Raw genomic sequence first — 22,231 nt, 5'->3', positions numbered from 1 at the left:
TACCGAGCCAACCCCTACGAATGGATATTTGGGTTCTTCCTTATTGTTTGCTAAACAGTGTTGTAATAGATAACGTTGTATACGCACACATCCACACTTGTGCCAGTTTACCTACAGAGTTAACTCAGGTCAGAGTTGATAGATGGTACTGTTTCCCAATTTGTGAGTGTGTCAATTAATGTCAGCATCACTGTGTGCCTGAGACCCCAGCCACCACACTGCATGATAGAGCTTCAGGACAGTTGCTAATATGATGGTGGAAAAGGGCATTTTCACGTTTTTTGTTTGTTTGCTTATGTGCTTGTTGAGACAAGGCCTTGCTCTGTATTCAGGCTATCTTTGAGCTCACTGTGTAGCCCACGCTGGCCTTGAACTCATAGCAATCCTCCTGCCTCAGCCTCTCGAGTGCTGGGGTTACGGGTTTTCATGTGGTTTTTACTTTGCAGTTGCATATTTACAATTAAGTTTGAATATCCTGAATTGATTTTAAAAGTGATCATAAGTAGGACATGGTATAAGCCAAAGATGAATTTATATGAATGACAAATCCATTCCAAATGACCTTCAAACAACTACTTACTGCAACAAACACCCTGCAGTTTCTCTCCATGTCATGATTTCCACCGACCTGCTCACTACAAGGGGGAGGAAGGCTCTAGAGTCCCTGCCACCCCCCACCACACAGGCACACATGCGTGCACACACAGCACACACCACAGACACACACACACAGCAACTGGCTCAAAGCACACACACCCCATGCAGTCTCCTACTTCACTTACATCTCAGAGCTCCCTTATTTGTAATGAGGACACTGTCCCTTTCTAGAGCATTGTTCTGAGGGTGAAATATGGTACTGTCAATGAAGTATTTGCACAATGTCTTCCAAATACACTGTGCTCAGTAGAACTTAGCAGAGTATTTAGCCTTTTCTCTGTGCTGCATACAAGTAACTTCCAGTGTTTCAGAACACAGTGCCAACAGGGCCCGAAGTCTGTTCCCCGGGCAATGCGCTCCACCCCCTTACAGCCAGAGCAAACGCAGACATCTCCACAGCGCTGGTACAGGGGTACTGGCGTCCGGAGAGGCCCTGCTGCCAGAGACAGCCTGGCTGTTTCCTCCTGCAGCGCCAAGGGAAGAGCAGTTCTGCTGCTTCTGGTGCCCAGACGCAAACTTCGGGCGGGACTTTAATCTCCCCCGCAGCAGATTGAGGAACTCTGTGTCTCCAAGGAACCGCCCAGTTATGATATTTTATACCAAAATAAGCAGAAGTCCTCTGTAACAGACCACAACCCCAACGCTTAGCAGAAGGTGCTTCTATTGCCAATAATTTTTTTTTTCTAGGCAGGGCAAAAGATAACTAAGAAAAGAGGCCTGCGGTGTGTGTGTGTCCGCTCTGAGGAGCAGTGGCTGTGGCGTGACTTCGGGTGACGTCTGCCGTGGAACCCATAAGGCGCTGGTCCCGGCTGGGTGCTTGGGGGCTTAACTGGTTTTGGTTTGAACATCAGAATAAAAGTTGTTCCCGGCTTTGAAATTCATCGCATCCTTTTTTCCTCAGAAGCCATAGAAGCTGTTTTATCTCCGTTTCCACCCCCAGCCCTCCCACTTCTGAACGCTCCTCTCCCATCGCCCCGGCAGACTGGACCCTTGCCCAGGTCCGGAGAGGGCGACTCCTCACTCCGATAGCCCGCGCCTGTCCCTGCTGCCCTTACTCGCCCTCTGTCTCCCGCTCCTGAATACAGCTGACCTGCGGGTGAGCAGGAAAGCTCTGAGCTGGGGATCAGCTGCTAGGTCACTGGGGAAGACACTGTCCCGCGGCTCACAGGCCACAGGTGCTAGGACTCAGACAATCACGAGGGAAGCCCTTAAGAAGCACATGGGACACATGAGAGATTCACTTGGCGATTTTTGTTTGATCTGTGTTGCTTTAAAATTTTTAACCCAAATCATACTTGCTCGCAGTGAAAAAAAATATAATAGTGCAAAGGATTTATCCTGAAAAGTACTGCCTCTCTCAGGCTGCCCAAGGGGCGGACACTGTAAAACTTCCCTGGCCTCCACTCTTCTGATTTAACCCAACCTCACTTACTCCTCTACTCCTTAATTTATCAATTTTGCTTATTTATGGGTTGAAAAATGAGGTTTCTGGCTGGGGATTTAGCTCAGTGGTGCCACTACCTACCTCCTAAGTGCAAGGTCCTGAGTTTGATCCCTGGTACAGAGAGAGAGAGAGCGAGATGAGGTTTCTGCTGGCTCGCACTGTCACTTTCTGCCCTGCCCTCTACATTCCTGAGCATTTCTTTCTCTCTTCCCTCTCTCAGCCTCTCTCTCTCTTTCTCTATTTGCAGTCATGTTGTTATATGATTGTTCTCCATGCTTCTTCTAGACAACTCAAAGTAACATTAAACCACTGTCTATTATTCCATCAGTGTCAGCATCTTTCTACCCCCCAAAATTGTACTAATTCTATACAAATTCTCTTCCACTTCTTTTTCTCTTTTACGTCTGACAAGCACTCTTTGGCCTTTGCAGCAGTTATATTCTGTGTTGTCCCTTTTCTGGAGTCTTCTGGATTTCATCTTGTGCCTAGGTTAAAAGTCAGATCTTGATTATTGTCTATGTGAACAGCTTACCCCTCAGCTACATGGCAGGCAAGGACCATTTTTCTTTACCTGTGGGACTAAAGTTCAGGCATCAAGATCAAGTGTCAAACAATGAGCTTCCCTTTAAGGGGCTTATATGCCAGGGAACCAAAATGAATGACAAAAATTACTTATACTGGTGAAATGAGAACCCGAGTAGAAGACTCAGTCCCTCTGGAATCATTAATTTTATTTTTTTTAAAAAGAAAAGTCCTATTTTTTTTTTTTTTTATAGTACTGGTGATTGAATCCGGGGACATTGAGTTATACTTGCAACCTTTTTTAATTTTTTAGTTTGCTAAGTTGTCCAGACTGGACTTGAACTTGTGATTCTCCTGCCTCAGCTTTCTAGATAGCTAGGATTACAGGCATGCCCCACCATCTCCCAGCTCCCAGGAATCTGGTGAAGTTCCCATTGTACTTTGCTATCTCCCCTTGGTTCTCTTGGCTCAGAAGTTAACCTTTTTAAAAATATTACATTACTGACATTTAAGAAGGGACAGAAAAGGCACAAATTTCACCTGCCACAAACTAAATAATAAATGACTTGATGTTTTTACCCAAAGCAGGCAGTGGAACTGGTTCTTGCTTTGGGCATCTTACTCATCAGTTTTCTTAGAGTCAGAACAAATAGTCCCGATCTTTCCTCATTATTTCTTTATGTTGGTCCACCCCAAGTCAGTAATACACACTGAGCATTTCTGGTATCCAGCCAGGTGCTGAGCAGTGTATTTCCCACTTGCTCATGCTTGTCATAACAATGTCAGGCACGGGTGTTCCTCATTTAGCCAAGTTATCCGGCAGCTAGGTTGTTCCGTGCTTGGTCGCTAAATGAGGAACAAAGAAATGGTCAAAGGAGACTTCAGCTTGATGACTGCATAGCTCGCACATGCATGGCTGTTATGTAGGACAGAACATAAACCTACCGTAGTGTGGCTGAACCGTGCCTTCAGCAAGAATTACAGCACTGTACTGTAGGAGAAGCCATCACTAGGCCTCGCTGCCACTCGCGTTCCTGTGTCGTAAATCAGAAAGTGGGTTGCAAGTCCAAGCAGTGGGTTGCAAGTCCAAGCAGCACGCCTTGGTCATCAGTCACTGGCAGGTCGCTAAACAAGGAATATCCGCACTGTACATGTTGGCGCTGTGATAACTAGGACTACCCACATTCCTGGCGTATTTGCCTTCGGTGCTCCTTCCTCGCTGTTTGTGCGTCATCTTCACCTGGATCAGAGGGAGTCTCTACAGTCAGGCAGTGCGCCTCGTGAAGGTCTCTAAATTCTTACCATCTGCCACCGTTCCATGATCATAGTTTCCAGTTTCCTCTGGCCAGGCAGGCAGCACGGAATGCCTGGGGTGAGTGCATCTGGAAGAACCCGAAGAAAACTGTGGAATGGAGAGCTCAACTGCTTTTGGTAAGAAGTTCGCAAAAAGATAACCAGAAAGAGGGAGAAAAAGAGAAGTTGGTATTATCATTAACTTTAAAAGGAGAGAACTTTATTTCACTTATAGTCTGGGAGCTGGGAAGTCCACATAGCATGGCCTCAGCTTTGCTAAGATACCTTGTTGGGTCACTTCATAGGGACCCACTGCTTTCTGGCAATGTCCCCAAATACCACATGGTATCACATGGCAAGGGACAGCACCCGTCTGGGGAATTTTCTTTTAAATATAAAGACACATCCCAGAGCCAAAATGTATAAGTGATTACACTAATAGTCTTAAAAAGGGCCTTAGAGAATGAATAAAAATGAAAAGACCCTGGGCATGGTGGCCAGTAACTGCTCAAGAGGCTGAGGCAGAAATATCCCAAATTTCAAGCCAGCCTGAGCAACTTAATGAGACCCTTGGTGAAAGCTGGGAGCTGGCTATGGTGGAAAACATGTGTAGTCCCAGCACATCAGGAGGATGAGGCAGGAGCACTGCATGTTTGAGCCCAGCTGGGTCAACTCAATGACTTAGCAAGACCATGTCTCAAAAAGAAAAAATTAAAAAGGGCTGGGGAATGATGCTCAGGGGAAAGGTCCTGGGTTCAATTCCTAGTACCAAAAAATAAATAAATAAATAAAAAGAACTTGGGAATGTAACTCAGTGGTGGAGCATTTGCCTAGCATGTGGCAGGTCCTGGGTTCAATTTCCAGTGCTGCAACAGGAAAGGGAGCGAGGAGAGAAGAAAGGAGGCTCATTCCAAGGCTCATTATCATGAAACATCAGACAACCAGAAATAACATAATACCTAGAAACTTCTTTTTTAAAAAATAAGTCAGCCACATTCAAAGACTCCTGCATCCATATAGCATCGATACATTTCAGTAGCAATCCTGTGAGCCAGAGAATGGACCAATAACTTCAAATTTGGAACAAAACATATTTCCAACCTAGATTTCTAATCTCAGCTAAATTCTCATCCTAAAAGAAGGATTCAGATGTTTTCGAATGTACAGGGGCTCAAAAATGTATTTCTCATGTGCCCCGCCCAGGGAACTAATGGAGTGTGTACTTCAGTCAAAATGAGGGGATACACCAAGAATGGAAAGACCCGAGGGAGAGGAGGAGAAAGAATTCCAAAGAAGGCAACGTCGAAGAGAAATGATGAGTATAACCATGCTGGATTAGAGAGTAGCCATTCACATTTGAACAGACTCCAGGAGGATTGTCTCCAAGAGAAATATCAGTGACTATAAATGAAAGGACTTACACAGCCTGAACGGTGTTATTTTGTTTGGTATGGTTGGTATATTATTATTACTTTTTTAATACCCAATAGTTTCTCTGGTATGAGAAAGTGAAAGTGTAAATAAGGACTGAAAGGCATAATAGATCATGTGAAATAGGAAGAAAAGGTGCAGAGGGGAAGGGGAAGTGGGAGGGGTAGGGGAAAAAGAAAGAGGGGAATGGAATTAACATGAGAAAAAGAAAAAATGGAGACAAAGTCTTTGTAAATGAAGAGCGGGGAAGGAGTTGAAGAGAGGGCAGAGGAATGGGGAAAAAATAAGAACCAAGATACATTATGATTTGAATTTTTTGAAACAGGTTCTCACTGCATAGTTCAGGCTGGCCTCGAACTCATGTCTGGGATTAGAGGTACATGCCACTCTCCGCAGCCTGGACAGTATTTGTTAGTGACACAGAAAATTAAACAACAAAATGAAACATTTTATTAGTTCTATAAACTATTCAACCAAAAACTGTGGTAATCAGTACGTTTCTACAATGATTTAACAACCATATACAAAATAAAATGAAATGGCCTTTACATCATACCATATACAAAACTTTAACTAGAAATGGCTCACTACTGATCTAATTGTAACAGCTGAACATATAGAAATTATGAAAGAGCATATAGGAAAAAAGATCTTCCTGGCTTTGGATTAGCAAGGACACAATAAGTGGGAAAAATATTTGTAAAACATATATTTGATTATGGACCTTCATCTAAAAGCTTTAAACCCTGAGTGTATAACTTTAGAACTATTCTTTTTGTTTTATTTTGTTTTGTTTATTCGTCAGTATTGGGGATTGAATAAAGGGCCTTTGCACTGAGCTTCATCCCCAGCCTTGTTTTATTTTTTATTGTGAGAGTATTCCTAAGTCTGCAGCTTGCCAGGACTGATCTTGACCTTTTGACTCTCCTGCCTTAGCCTCTCAGATTACAGGTGTGCACCAGCATTCCTGGCTCTTAGATTCTTTACTGAGAATCCAACGAAGTGGGCAAACGATTTGAACGGACAGTTTACCGAGATCTGCAGGTGACAACACTCAGAGATGTGCAGGATTCTTAGTCACAAGGGAAATACCAATAAAGACCTCAGTGAGTTTCCTCCACTGCTTACTGACTGGAACAGCAAGAACTTGGAGACCAAGTCAAGAAGCAACAGAACCTCTCCTTCTTTACTGACAGAGAGCTGCGAAGTGATCCAGCCATTTGGTCACACAATTCGGCAGTTTCTGCTCAAGTTCTAACTTGTGCTTGACATAGGTTGAAATTTCACTCCTGGTGATGCATCCAAGAGAAATCAAACCCTGAGTGCACAAAGCAACCTGTGATGTGAATATTCATAGCAGTTTAATTTTTTAATCGGGAAAACTGAAAACAATCTAATTCCTGCAGGCTGATGTGGATAGATAAAGTGTGGTGTAGCCACACAATTGAGTAAAAAGGGATGGAGCACCCAGAACACACAACACAGACAGACCTCCAAAGCATGTGGTGAATGAAAGAAACCAGAGCAAAAGATCTTAGGGCTGAGCGTGGTGGCACAGGCTGCGATCCCAGCCCTCGGGAGGCGGAGGGAGGAGCATGGCAATGAGTTCAAGGCCAACCTGAACTACATAGCAAGACCTTGTTTTAAAAAACAAAACAAAACAAAAAACAGAAAGATCTTAGGATGCCGTTTATATGACATTTCAGGAAGTGCAAAATTGGAGCTCAAGTCAGGCAGTGGTACAAGTGCCACAGGGGGCTCTTTGTATTATTAAAAAATAAAAAACTCTAAAAGGTTCACCATCACTGAAGTAGGGGTAGCTGTGAAGGAGCACAGCAGAACTTTCTATGGTTCTGGCCACATTCTGTATCTTGATTTGGGTGCTGTTTCATTGTATAAATTGGTCATGTACATGCACAAAACTGTGCATTTAAAATGAGCAGATTTCGCCGAGAGTGGTGGCGCATGCCTGTAACCCCAGCACTTGGGAGGCTGAGGCAGGAGGATCACTGTGAGTTCAAGACCAGCCTGGGCTGCATAGTGAGTTCTGGGTCAGTCTCAACTACATAGTGAGACCCTGTCTCAAAAAATAAATAAATAAATAAATAAATAAAATAAAAATAAAATGAGCAGATTTTATTGTATAAAATGGATCTTTAAATTCTAGGGCAGAAAGGAGCATGAGGGCAGTGGCCATGTGTGTCTGGACCTGGACATGGTCATAGCACGTGCATGTATGGAGAGGAAAAGCAGATGTGTCGGTGCATTATCCAGTATCCTTGAGGCAGGGACAAGAAGCAGCAGCTGAGAGTTAAGACATGGACGCATTTTGAGGCGTAGGAACCAGACTTGAAGGTGGAGGTGGCGGCTGCTCGTAACCATCACAGTACTGTCTGATTCTTCAAACTACACACATGTTCTTTCCCTGACACGTATCAAGGTCAGATTTTTTAAAGTGAAGAAAGGTTTGGATAAAAGGGCACCTAGTCCAGTGGAGGGAAAATGTTTGAAATTCTAGAAAGCTGGTAGAAACCCAAGTTCTCTCCCAGTTCCATCCTGCAGGTTTTGCAGTGTAGCCAGCCTCCCAGACTTAGCTGTCTCCACCATGCTGGGGCCAGTGCCCGCTGCCCAGGTGGCCTGTTCTTTCTGCTGGGCCTCCTAAATGTGCAGCACAGCTTCACTGAAAGCCAGTCTTTGCAGGGAGCCGTGGCAGCTGTGGACTGTCTTTATTCTGAGAAGTATGCTGGGTTCTGGAAGAGCACCAATGTGGTAGTCGCTAAACTGGGATTTCTTAGTTTACTGAGGTACGTGCTATATGACCTGTGCACTCTTCTGCGTGGATACTATACTCAAGTAATTCTTCGATGTATCATAACCTAGATTTCATTAGGTTCCCCCCCAAATGGCAAAACCAAACCATTGTTTAGGATACCTACAAAGGCAGTGAAAATATAAGAGCCGGGTATGGTGGCACACTTCTATAATCCCAGCACTTGGAAAGGAGGCAGGAAGATCGCTGTGAGTTCAAAGCCAGCCTGGGCTACATAGTGAGCTCAAGACCAGTCTTAACTACATAGGGAAACCTTGTCTCAAAAACCAAACAAAACCCCCAATAAAGAGCCAGCTTAGAGATCACCTTTGAGATGCAGAAGGGGCTTTTGATCAGAAATGGGTGGATTGGGGTTGCAATTAGAGAACCTTCTTAGGAGTAGACCCAATTCCTTTGCCTGGATGCTACTTCCACATGCATTTGATTTATAACTTTGCTAAAATGAATGTTTCATGCACCAAGACAAAGAAATTCAGTAGATCCAGATCAACCTAATCTAATACAGGATTATTTAAGTGTAATAGTGTTATTAAACATCATTTATAATGAAACATCTGTGGTCCTATGTGTCCTGAAATGACAAAATCTAGGTCAGAGATGAATCTGGTATGACACCTTACCACATATTCTATACACATGTATGTATTTTATGTTACAGGTTATATAAACAATACATACATATATACCTGTAGAAAATGTGCTTAAACTCTAGAAGAACTGGTCAGCATTGTGAGGAGACCAGAAACAAGATTTCTGTTTCACTTTTGAATTTTATATTATGTTCATTTGTTATCAATCCAATAAAGACAAAAGATATTTACTTTTTAGAATACTTTTTTAGAAATTATTGGGACTTTCCAAATTTGTATGTCTAGGTTCTTAAAAAAATACTTCAGCAAATAAAAGCAACTGGCATTCAAATACACTTAGCTGACCATCTGACCATGGACATGTGCAGGCTTTTTGGTTTTTGGTGCTGGGGATTGAACCCATGTGTTCCCCCGCACTGAGCTACACCCCAGCTCCCACTAAGGCTTTTCAAAGCAAACATTTCTCACATAATATGAACCTGGCATGGAGCTGGGCTTTATAAAGATGAGACCAAAATGTAAGCCCTTACGGAAGAGGGCATTGGTGAGGAAGAGGGAAAAGGAGAGGCATAAGGGAGGAAGTCACCAGAATTCTCTTCACATGTCCACTTAATTTTGCTGCTTTTTATCTTTATGAAATGAGGTTAGGCCATGTCTCTTATCTTGACAACTCTTAGAAATCAGTAAGAAAATACATATTTTATAGATTTCCATCACTAGACAAAGTATTAGATACCTGAGTAGTGGAATACTGTTTTCTACTTTCCAGAGCCTCCCAACCCTCAATGTCTGTGCTATGGTTTATATGCAGATGTCTCTCCAAAGCCTCGTATGACCATAGGAGGGGCCTTTGGGAGGTGGTTGAGTTATAGTGGTATTACCATTGACTGGCTATTAAAAGGTGCAGTCTGGCCAGAAGATGTGGTGCACTGAGAGTATGACCTGGAAATATGTATCTCTTGTTGCAGCTCCTCCCTTGATTTGCTTCTCCACCATCATGACACAAGCAGCTTCTCCTCCATGCCCACTCCCAGCCAACCTGCCTTGGAGCCAATTGACTATGGACTGAAACATGAGCCACCTACCTCAAGTTATGGGTGTTGGATATTTTGTTTCAGCAAGAAGAAAGTAACCAAGACACAGTTTGTACCAGGAGGGGTCATTACTGTGACACTGCCTGACCATGTGGTTCAAAATCCTTTGGAACATGTTTGAAGGAGGGCTTTAGAAAAGTTTGGAGATGCTGGCTGGAGAAGCACCCTAAAATGCAGTAAGTCAAGTTTTATGGGAGATTCTAGTGTTAGCTCAGAGACCAGAATGCTGATGAAAAGACAAACTAATGATCAGGTTCAGAAGGTTTCTGTTGTGAATAACGAATCCATTGGCAGCTGGACTCTAGACTGTGTAAGTTATACTATGGCAAAAAGCTTGTCTACATTTTGCTCATTTCTTGAGACTTTGTAGGAGGCTAAGATTAAGGATGGTGGATTGGTTAATCTGTAGAGGAAGCTTCAAAGCAGACCAATGTTGTGGCTGTAGCATGGATCCTGCCTACTACTTTTAGTTTATCCTAGGAGCAAAAAGCCCACTTAAAACTTTTCAATTTTGCCAAAGAAAATTTCCTTCAAGATGGAGGTGAGTTTGGTTGCTGAGATTAGCATTATAAAGAAGCCAGTTCCCCAAAGAGCTTAACATATACTACAGAGATACAGCATACCGATGTTTATAGCAACACAAGTCATAATAGCTAAATCCTGGAAGGAGCCTGTATACCCTCAAAATATGGGTATACATATAGATATGGATATGAATGAATTAAAAAATGTGGTATCTGTATATATAATAAAATACTGCTCATATATAAAGGACAAATTTGAGATGCTTGATGGAAAATGGATGCACCTTGAAAGTATAATATTGAGTGAAATAAACCAGACACACAAGCTTAAATACTGTATGTATCTCTCATTTGAGTAAGGCAAAGTACAAACAAAAAGAATAATAAAGGATGGATAGAAAGGGACAAAGAGATGGATTTCTTGTAAATGGTAGGGGCTCAAGAGACTAAAGGCAAGGGCTAAGGAAGGAGGGAAGGGGAAATAAGTAGAATAAAGGCATGCCATGTAGAGGAACCTAGTTACTTCATGAATGTAAACATTTATATACCATAAACATGAGCTAAGATTAATAATATCAACAAAAATGAAAATGGGGAGAGGGGACTAGAAGAGGAGTGAGGGAGGGAGGGAAAGGAGAAGGGGAAAGGGATTAAAAACATAAGCAAGTTATATTATGAACATGTACCTATTCCCCAAGATAACTGTAAACTGCATGTACTACAAACATGTTCTAATTAAAAAACAAAAAGATAAGCCAAGTACTTTACAGCAGGACGATAAGATCAGTAGAGAGCATGTGAGGAACAGGCAAGGCCCTATCCACTGCAGGCTTAAAATTGACAAAGTAAAAGACTGCTTTGAGAAGAATGTCCCAGGGCACAGTGCTCCAGAATGGCTGCCTAAGGATCAGATTCCTGGGAAATGGCTCATACTGTTCGGTCACCCAGGCACTCAGAGACCTATACAACCGTAATTCAAGGGGCCTGGCTACTGTTCCAGCTGGCAGCAGGCCTTGGCATTGTCCCTGTGGTCTTGGTTTTTACAGCCATGAAAAATGCAAGAATTATGAAGTCAGGAAGGCTTCCACCCAGACTTCAGCAGAAGGCCTGGGAGCCCAGGCAGGGGGCCCCTGAGAGGGGAGTGTGTGAAGCTGTGAGTGTGAAGCCAAAGGTGCAGAGGAGCCCCAGAAGTTTGGAGAAGCCAGGAGTGTGGCACGTCTGCTAAGGACAGCTGTGAGGACTAAGCAAAGCCAGCTCAACAGAGAAGCAGTGAGAGTTACAACCACCAACTTAGGAATGGCATCACTCAAGCCCTTCGGAGTTCACATCCCATTGCCACAACTTGGACTTGGAGCTACAGGATTTAATGCTTGCTTTGCTGAGTTTCAATCTTGCTCTGGTCCCATTGGTTTCTGTCCTCTCGTTCCTTCTCTTTAGAATGGGAATATTTACACTATGCCTTGTATGCTGGAAGTATTTGACTTCTTTTTGATATTTACAGGGGTTCACAGCTGTGAGTTTGCTTTCCAAGAAGCTCATGCTATCATGAGGGAGGCTTTTGGGAGGTGACTGGATTATGGGGGCTTTATAGCTGACTTGCTATTAAGAGACACAGTCTGCTCAGAAGAGGTGGTCACAGTGGGCATGACTTAGAGGAGTGTACTCATCCCAGCTCTTCCCATGATTTTCTCTGCTTCTCCACCATCATGACATGAGAAGCTTCTCCTCCTCCACGGCCCTCTTTCATGCTGTCATGCTGTTTCTGCCTTAGAGCAGTCCACAGATTGAAATGTCAGCCAAAGCAAACTTCTCTTCCCTTAAGTTGTGGGTGTTGGGTATTGTGTTTCTTTCAGTGACAAGAAAGTAACTAAGAGAGTCTGATCCTTCATTTTCAGTTCCCAAGGAGGCACATATGAGATCCTAAGAAGGTAGACTTTTCCCATCTTTGTCCATTTGATATGTGTTAGCAACAATGAAAACCCAAAGGATAATTCACTGAGATGCCAAAGGCCCAGAATGATGTGGAGGGAAACCAGGGGGCATTTGACACAGTACATCAGTTGAATGTCCGTTCCTGGCCGAGGATGAGTACTAGGAGGCAAAAAGATTTCTTGCAGGAACAAAGAAGTCTTGTTTATTGCTTGTTGAGTCCCATTTACCTGCAGTCATATCTTAAAAATGAGAAATTCTTCTAGCCATTTCCAAAAGTAGCTTTTTTTCAGTGTACAGGGTGGCCTATGGAAGATCTCAGTCATCAGTCATCTCAAAGGACAGAGATTTAGAAGCATTTCACTGTTGCAGTGATCCAAACTCATGCATGTCATTTCTTCGTCAAAATCCCATCGGCCACTCTTGCCTGGCAGTGAGTATTGCTGGTGAGGATGAGAGGTATAGGTGAGCAGGAAGGGGTCCTCCTGAGGTGCAGGGTATGAGAGAGAAGGCACGTAGCTGTTGAAATCCACAGGTATTTTCTCCTCGTAAACATCACCCCCTGGATTTGGCCACAAAGGGTGGCAACTGGCCTTGGGTGCAGGTGGCTCCAAAGGAATCTGCTGGGGCAAAGGTTCCAAAGAGTTCTGGGAAGGAAAGAAGTCACAGGGCCAGTTGGTCAGAGGAAAAGGATAACTGGGGCAGCAGCTATCATTAAGAGAATTTCTCCCCAGAGCAGAGTTTTTACTCCATGTTTGCAGATCGTCATAATCTGAGTAGACTCCAGGGGCTGAAGGCTGAAAAAGGTCTCCACTGCTGTGAATTCGACCGTCAGACAGCTTGCATTTTTCATAGAGCTTAGTGGAGTCCAACGTGGATGGCAGACTCATCAGATCCGTAGTATCTATGGGTCCCCCTGGCCCATAGCTCTTAGAGAAGGGTAAGCAATCATTCAGTGGGTTCTGCTGGGGAGCATTAGCTATTAAATGTCCACTGTGACTACCGGGCAAGTGGACACCTTCCTGGAATGACCAAGTTAAAGGTAAACTTCCCTGATTTGGCCTTTTGCTTGGAGGAGCCTGGAAAGGAAAGTGAAATGCCCACGTTAATAAGTTAAGCAAATCTGCACAACCACAGGCACCCACGGGTTATTCTGTACTACCCAAGTAAGTGCCTCGTCGGACTTTCCTCATTCCTTGCATACTTCAAACCCTGACACACAGCTGCTTTGCCACAGGCACACAGGCTTTGGCAGAAGTGAAGGCCATTTCCATCACCTCGCAAAGTTCTCTCAGCAGTGAGAGCTGCAGTTTCCAGCACAAGGGTGTGTAAGACGTTTCACCCACAGATATAAATCTGATGTCCTAACTCCTTTCCGAAAAATTCTGAAGGGGTGCTTCAGAAAAAACAAAACTACAGCCTCAAAGATTTATACAATAGTACAAATCTCAGGGATATTGGTCCTTTCTTTCCATTGCTTTCCCTCCCTCCCTTTGTCTCTTCCCTCCTTCTCTTCCCAGCTCTCATTCCTTCCCTTGACTTTTCCATTTTTTAAAATATTGGTTGGAGTCTGAAAAAATCAGGGGTGTTTTTTTCTTCTTAAGGGAATTTTCTCTGAACTTATGGGACGTCTGTCGAATTATAAGCAGGCCATCTAGAACATGGGATGACCAATGTGGTCCCTTGTTTCACGAGCTTAATTTGTGCTACAATTTTAGAAAAGATGGCCACGTTTGTGTTTGTGCAGCAAAGATGGCCATGGTCATGTTTGTCACTCAATACAGAAAGAACACAAACAACAAGAACATAAAATTTGCCAAACTTCTGTTTACAAACCAAATGACAAACAAAAGCATTCACAGACTGAGGAGCCACTGTATTTCTGTAAATGGAGGAAATGCTGATCTCCAGTTAATCATAGGATAATAATCTGGTTGAGAATTATGTTATGCTAGTATTTATGTAAAATTATCAGCTAATAAGAGATGGTTTTAGGGGAAGAGAAAGGGCTGTGACTGAGTAGTGGAAGAAATGCTCTTCACTTGTCCTACAGGCAAGACTAAGGATAAGAGGACCAGGCATTTGAGTTTGAAGGTTTGCATTTCCTTACAACAGACTCAAGTTGTAATTCTGTAAGGTACATTTAAAGCATCAAGAAATGGACTAGCTCTATCTCTGTTCTGAAAAGAAAGGTAGATCTTTCAGGTATAGGAACCACCATCACTGTTAAGCAGGAAAACCAACAGCCTGGATCTGATGCCCACGAGGCAACTGGCATCACACAGTCTGTAGGAGCAAGAACAACTCTGCTGTGACCACCTTTCTCAGAAGTGTTTATTTCGCCCTGGTCCATAAATGAAGGAAGCAGTTTGTTTTGGGGCTATATAGAAATTTTGTTGGAGAAAAGATCATGAGGCTAATAGTTTGTATAGAGCATTTCAATTAATTTTGGTTCTGTTAGAATCCAAATGTAGAGTGCAGGGGCCGGGGATTTAGCTCAGTCGTGCCGCTGCCTGCCTCGCAAGTGCAAAGTTCCGAGTTCAATCCCCAGTACCAAAAAAAAATGTTTTAAAAAATGTCGAGTGCCAAACAGGTTGGGTACTAATTCAGGTTTCTCTTTTTTAACTGCATTAGGGAAGATGATTCCATAGTTATACAGAGTTTGTGCTCAAGAGCATGCTACAAAGATGGCGAAAACGAAGAGTAAGTCAGTCTTTGGCGGATGCTCTGGGGATGAGCTTGGTAATACCTGGGTTTTGGCTTTCACCTGTTGCTAAAGGACCTGGGTGGACTACTGCTCCCCCACAAGAGTGGCGAGTCACCCATTTGGAGCACACGTGGGGACAGATTACCTTGGTCTCCGGGCTCCCCTTCCGCTTTAAGGAGACAGAGGGGGATGCTGTATGTGCTTTCTTTACTGCTCTCCTTGCCTCCGCTTCTAACTTGGTCTCTGGCCTCGGATGATCATGCTGTCCCTTTGACTGGAAGGAGATGAGGATGAAACAGGAGGCGAAGTGAGTAAGTGGGTTGGCCTTGTGCTTGCTTCTTTGTGCCGCCGCGTGACTGGGTGCTTCGGCAGTCGCAGGGAGTAACAAGGCTGGAGAAACCTTTGGCGCCTGTCCCAAGCCACCCCTGTCCTGCCTGCAGCCTGCCTGTCCCAGGACCCTTTCGTCTGTCCTGCTTCCGGTAGCAAGTGCAGGACATTAGTAAGCCCGCACGTTGGCTTCAGCGAGCACCCTTTGAGGTGCGTACTATTACTATCACCCAGTTTATGGGACAGGAAACAGAGGCCACCTGGGTCACCTTCCTGAGTAAGTGAGGGTCTGAGAGCTGACTATGAAACACTCAGGAGTTTAGTGAGCGGATTACTTAAAAAAAACAGTGGTGGCAGAAATAGTTACAGCACAGAAACTGGCAAACGCTCCCAATTAGGCCTTTTTTTCTTTTCCCTTGTTTTGGAGAGCTGGTTTGCAGTACTGCAGTGACTCAAACCCAGGCGGCCTGACATCAGAGAGTTCCTCCTTCACTGCTGCGTTCACCACTCCCCGCACTTGTACTTCTCACATATTGTAATGGGAGCTTTAGGATGAATGCAACTCAACTCTTCTGGCTCCCAGCAGCAAAGTCAGAGCCAAGGTGGGCGTGGGGCCCTCCCAGCACTTGGAGGCAGAGGCAGGAGAATTGCAAGGGAGCCGGGCCTGGGCAACTCCGGCTCAACAAGGGTCTGTGTCAAATTTTATTTTATAAAGGCCTGGGGGTGGGACCTTGGGTTCAATCCCCAGTACTGCCAAACAAGTAAAACAAAACAAAACAAAAACCTAAAAAAATGTAAATGGCTAAGGCTGTAGCCCAGTGTGAAGGCCCCGTGTTCCATCTGAAGTTCTGGCAAGGAGGAGAAGACAGCTCGGAGCTGGCGTTCCAGCGGGGGTGATAGCACTGTGCAGGGAGTCGCGGTGCCTTCCCAGGCCACAGATATCTGTGCCCCGGGGCGCAGGGGGTGGGGTGGCCTCGGGGTGGGAGCAGGGTCCCGATCCCCTGGGTCCCTCCAGCTTCAGGCGATACTGCTCTGTAGGGAGCTCGGTGAACACTTTTCAAGGTAAAGAGAAGCAGAATGCGGTCAGTAACTAAAATCCAACCTGGAAAAATATGAAGCGTCCGTCGTGCCTCCAGAAATTGGTGACTGGGAAGCCGCCGTGTCCTCGGCAGGGAACGAGCTTCAGGGGCCCGCTGCAGTTGGGACAGCATTTCCCTGCGGGGGAGCAGCAGAGTGAGCACGCAGCCGCCCTCCGGGCTCAGCCCCGACCCCGGGAGGACCAGGAGGGGTGACGGCAGCCCCTCCCGGTCCCCCCATCCCCGATGTAGGGGTGCCCGACGTGCGCCCCTCTGCTCTCACGCCGATGGCAGCTGCGGAGCAAAGTGGGTGCCTCACAGGGCAAAGAGGCGCTCTTCTGAGCAGAGAACCTCTCCCTCCTCATCGTCTGGGATTTAAACTCTTCGGAGAGAGGAAAAACTTATTTTTATTTTACAATTAGAATTAAGAGTTGAGGGGCAAAGCCCATATAAGAGAGAACCAGCACTGAATTTTCAAGAAGGTGCAAATGAATTATAACAAGTCCTGAATTGACAGCAAGTTTTGCAGAGAACTAGGACAGATCGTGGAGTAACGAGGTTCGGAGTGGGCTTAGGGCCCAGGGAACACTGGGTGTATATTTCACAGGCTGGTGAGTACGGTAAAATAAAAGGAAAGAACAGCCATTTCAATAAGAACCTAAAACTGAGTCTAACTTCACACTTAGCCCACCACTGTGGCTGCAAATAACGAATTGATAAACTACTTTCTCCTACATCTATATGGACCACCCACGCATTCACACCAGTCCGCAGGTGGCGCTGTGTTCAGGGCAGGGGCTCAGTGGCTCCCTCAGCTGTTCAATGTCTGGACAGCCCTGCCCATCACTGGTCAGGGTGAGGCTTCCATGGGCCCTGGGATGTGTCAGGACAAAGTCCCCATCTGGGCAGGGCCGGTCCCCCATGCCACACTCACGCTGCTGCTTCTGTCGGGCTTTGTCGCAGATGGCGGGCCGCAGGTAGATCTTGCGCCCGTCCTTGGTGGAGCAGTCGCGACCGCAGACCACCACACCCAGGCAGGACTTCTTGAGGATGCGTGAGTTGTGGTTGTTGGTGTTGCGCATGGCCCAGCTGCTCAGGTGGCGCTGTGCACTCCTGTCCTCCGAGCTGTAGATGTGCTTCACGTAGGAATCTGGCCACTCCTGGAACCAGTCGGTCTTCTTCACGTTCTGACAGAAGCAGAAAGATCACTTGTACAGTCTGAGTCAGAAAACGCAACTGTCCACGACTGCAGGGTCAGCAGAGGTGAAGGGTATTCTGATCGTGGAAAGCTGCGCAGGAAGCCTTTGGCAAAGCTGTACCTAAATTTAATGGTGATGGTAGGGTCTCAAAGCACAACTCAAAGCAATGCCATGCCTGTCAAGCATTCAGTCACTATGGGCTGGGGACTTAGCTCAGTGGTTCCGCCGCCTTCCTTGCAAGCACAAGGACCTGAGTTCAATCCCACGTACCACAAAAACAAAAAGCATTCGGTCACTAGACCAGAAGGAACTGGAATTGAATCCTTCTTAGTTCTATCTGATTGAGGTTTCTCTGGTCTTCGGTGATAAAAGTAATGACCATTTCTCAGTAAGAGAAATGAAGGTGAAGAAATATCACTGTGCTCTTACACAATAACTGGAAAACTACAGCAGGACAGTAAGGTAACACTTTAGTGTGAGCCCAGAGAGTTTATGCAAAGTCATCAGGGATAAGCAGTGGGGAGACTGGAGAGCCATGGTTCACAAAGGTCCCAAGATGGGCCAGGGATTTAGCTCAGTGGTTCTGCTGCCTGCCTTGCAAGCACAAAGTCCTGAGGTTTGATCTCTAGTACAAAGGAAGGAAAGAGGAAAGGAGGGTGGGATGGAGGGAAGGAAGGAAGGAAGGAAGGAAGGAAGGAATGAAGAGGAAGGAAGGAAGGAAGGAAGGAAGGAAGGAAGGAAAGAAGGAAGGAAGGAAGGAAGGAAGGACGGTCCCAAGAGCCACATTCTCTCCTATATAGAGCTTCTTCCTTTTTCTCTCTTTCCATATTCACATGCATCAAATGTGGCAGAGGACTCAGTAAGAGCTTCTGTGTTCTTGCCAGGACTGGCATTACTCTCTGCCCGGAAGGAAGGAAGGAAGGAAGGAAGGAAGGAAGGAAAGAAGGAAGGAAGGAAGGAAGGAAGGACGGTCCCAAGAGCCACATTCTCTCCTATATAGAGCTTCTTCCTTTTTCTCTCTTTCCATATTCACATGCATCAAATGTGGCAGAGGACTCAGTAAGAGCTTCTGTGTTCTTGCCAGGACTGGCATTACTCTCTGCCCATGGATGTCTCCCTAAACTCTCCTACAAAAGTCAATGGTGAGGGGAGTTGTTCAATGGGCAGAGCTTCAGTTTTGCAAGGTAACAGAGTTCTAGAGATTGGTTGCACACTGACATGCATATAGTAACCCTACTGGCCCACACACTTAACATTAGTTATGATAGCTCACTTTTTTCTTGTGCTTTTGGCCAGAATGAAATAATGAAAAGGTCAGGGACATAGTTCTGACAGCAATGGCAAAAACTTATTTTGTCTTCTGTGCCTTGTGTTTATCTGTAAAACGAGGATAACATGACTCACCTACTTCGAGAGTGGTGGATAATGGACTCTTTACACAACACTCAGTGTTCTGTGGGCTCTAAGTAAATGTCAGTCATAGGTGGTGTGGTTCATGTTCCCAAGCCACTGACAGATGCCATATTTGATAGAGCCTGTCTAGTCCTTAGAAAGAACATCAGCATCAGCAAATGGTCTCAGTAGTCAGTGTTACACTGTGCCCATCCCTGTGGCTTTCAGGAGGCTGGAATGATGTATGGACACTTTTCATGCCGAAGAGTCTAGGAGGTCAGACTAGAAGATTCGAGAAGGTCCAGAAGGGAGCCTCTCCTTTGTTTCCCCAACAAGAAAGCATGGTACAGAATAAGAGAAAAGAAAGACAAGAAACTCTAGAAGGAAAAACATAAATATTAACCTCAAGGTGAATGGGCATTTACCGAGTTAGACTTTGGGTTTAGAATATGCCAAAGAATACAAAGTTGCCCAAGGAGAGAAAGGGGCAGGTGTAGACAAAGGATGATCAAAATACATAGTGAGTGTTTAAATTTTAAAGATGCTTCACAATAAAAGGAACACTGCCATTAATCCCCCTCGATACCACTCACCCTTGCTTCAAACACGTGTAACCCATCACTCCTGCCACTGTCGGCGGCAGCCCTGGAAGCCGTCTTCCCTGAGTGTCTGTAGGTGTGCAGTTGTGGCTGCCTTGAGGTCCTGCACTGATTCAAGACATCAACCTTTCGCGGTCATTTTGACTTTGTGGAGAGCTGGAAGATTCACAGTGCTGACTCCAGCGAATGGGCGGATGAGGATACAGCATCGTGTCTTTACGAGCTGCCTTTCTCGTGGTTCCCACTCAGCAGCACCACCCTATTGTTACTTTTTTAATCACACATCACAAAGACACGAAAGAGGATTTCCAGAACTGCTTCAGTTAAGTGGCAGGAATGATGAGAGAGTATATTGGAAGGGAGGAAAGATTTTAAGAGGAGTTCCTGCCAATGCATCTTTTACTGACAGGCCCTTCTTTCTCTTCCCCATCCCCTGGCAACTGTGGCTTAGATGAGAAGTTGCCCGGACAAACCCCCTCCTGCCTTCTCCACCGACCTTCTTTTTTCTTCCTTCTTTCTTCTCACTAATGTTCCCTCACTTCCTCTCACAGAAATGCCATAAAAAGCATCACAGAGGATTTAAATTTTTTTTGGGGGGGTACTGGGGATCGAACACTGGTCCTTGTGCTTTTGAGGCAGGCGCTGGAACCGCTGAGCTAAATCCCTGGCCCCAATTTCATCTTTAGAAATGACAAAAATCCTATCTAAAACATTACAATGTGTCCTTATAATAATTTGGATTATAAAAATCTGGGAGATTTGAATTACTTGTATTATTCCAATGTGACAGGGCGAGTTGTTTGTTGTTTTGTTTTTGGCCTTTTGAGACAGGGTCTCACTCTGTAGCCCAGGCTGCCTCAAACTCACAGTGATCCTCCTGCCTCAGCTTCCTGATTGCTGGGGTAATAGGCGTGCACCGTACGATACACAGTTATGAGGATAGCAGGGACAAGGGAGCAAGCAGAACTTGGAGAAAAGCTGGAGTTTTTCAGTTTTTTAATTGCGTAGTAGTTATAACGAGTACTTATTAGTTATACAAACATGGGTTTCATTTTGGTTGATTTGCACATACATTTAATGTATTTTAATATTTCACCCCGTTAGTCCCCTTTCCCTTGCATTCCCTTCCCCCTCTCCACTTCTCCCATTACCCTTCTTTTCTCTAATAATCTCTCTTCTACTTCCCTATCATCTCTTTCTTTTTTCCTTTTTTGATTCCACATACAAGAGACAACGTGCAATATCGGACTGAGTCTGTCTTACTTTGAATATTTTTAAGATTTAAAGGTGAGTAGCCCATCAGGCTGGTCAGGGCCCTAACTCGCATGTGGCAGGAGGAGAGGAATCTGCGGGTGAGGGTGTCAGCTACAGCACAGGCTCCGCACCTGCTGAGGAAGAAATGGCCTCCAATGTCTGTCTGTCCACAGGCTGCCCTGGTGCTATGAGGACGGCAGTACTGAGTGTGACAGAGGACGGACTGAGAAAACTGCTAGGGGTAAATGTGATCCCATTAAACTGGTCTCCTAGCTATGGGATTTACACCCAGTCTTTGACCTCATGGTCAGTGGGATCTGTCATATCTTTCTACAAGAAATTAAGAGAAAATCCAGATCCCAGTAATGTAAAAGACCCCAAGGGTCAAGGGGATGACAGCAGTCTGAAAGTCCGAGAGGTAAAATTTAAAAAGAAAGAACAATCATTTCTTAATCTTGTTTAGTGATTCCCTATAAAATAGTTTCTTCCTTTTAGGTCCTTTGTTTATTTTAATTTCTAACTTTTCATGAGTAACTTTTTGTTTTTCTTCTTGGTTAAGAAGTGTATAATTGAAAGAGAATATGTACTCCTAAGGTCCCCAACGTGAGAATCTGATTTATATTTTATAATCTCATGGTTAACATTGCTGAGAGTTTAAATCATATTTCTAGGACAACTGTGTATAATTGGTAAGTAGGGGATTTAATCCTCTAACTTACTTGAAACCTTTGCAGTGCTATGTGGTCATAATGTACTCTTCAGTTTCTTTCCTGTGCTGTAACCTGGCCACTTGAAGTTTAATACAGTGTCCTAAGAATGTGAGATTACGACTAAATAAAACTAATCAATAGGGCCAGGGATTTAGCTCAGTGGTTCCACCGCCTGCCTCGCAAGGGCAAGGTCCTGAGTTCGATCCCCGGTACCAAAAAGAAATAAATTAATTAAAACTAATCATTTCAAATCAAATTCTGCAAGTATAAAAAAAAATCGACATTGGTATTATATTAAAATTGATTTTCATTTGTAATGTAGTTTACACTCGTGTAAAGCAATTATCTGTAAGGTCTTCTTTAATTACAGGACTCACTTATTCATTCCCTACATAAGTATTGTCAAATATAACAGGGACAGTAAACAGACACCTCAAGCAAATCGAAGCATGGGAAAGACAGATGCTACTTATGGAAAGCAGAAAAAAGCTTCAGCCAGCCTTTTGATCTGCATGAAAATATTCAGGAATTGCACTCTTCTGGGCCACTTGGAAATTGAACAAGTGTCATCAAGGAAAAAATTTTTACTTAAAATGCTTTTGTGTCAGCTCAGGAATGACTCCTTAGACTAATCCTGCCTTGCTTTTTTTTTT

The 22,231-nt window shown here is 44.6% G+C and overlaps 1 protein-coding gene across 3 annotated transcripts in view; it reads right to left on the bottom strand.

Moving 5' to 3' along the window:
* Positions 1–10,977: 10,977 nt before the first annotated feature.
* Gcm1 (glial cells missing transcription factor 1) overlaps positions 10,978–22,231 on the bottom strand; it is a 26,495-nt gene continuing 15,241 nt past the window's right edge. For all 3 annotated transcript variants that reach the window (XM_010630814.1, XM_010630813.2, XM_010630815.2), the window contains exons 3-6: positions 17,359–17,611; positions 16,451–16,563; positions 15,167–15,295; positions 10,978–13,393 (exon numbers count right to left, since the gene is read on the bottom strand). In XM_010630814.1, coding sequence (XP_010629116.1) covers positions 12,644–13,393; positions 15,167–15,295; positions 16,451–16,563; positions 17,359–17,611 — 1,245 coding nt within the window. In that variant the 3' untranslated portion in view covers positions 10,978–12,643. The remainder of the gene's footprint in view (positions 13,394–15,166; positions 15,296–16,450; positions 16,564–17,358; positions 17,612–22,231) is intronic.

This window comes from Fukomys damarensis, unplaced genomic scaffold (genome assembly GCF_012274545.1).
Source record: "Fukomys damarensis isolate Sample0158 unplaced genomic scaffold, DMR_v1.0_HiC HiC_scaffold_14, whole genome shotgun sequence".
Classification (NCBI taxonomy): Eukaryota; Metazoa; Chordata; class Mammalia; order Rodentia; family Bathyergidae; genus Fukomys; species Fukomys damarensis.
This window is presented reverse-complemented; position numbering and strand designations above follow the sequence as displayed.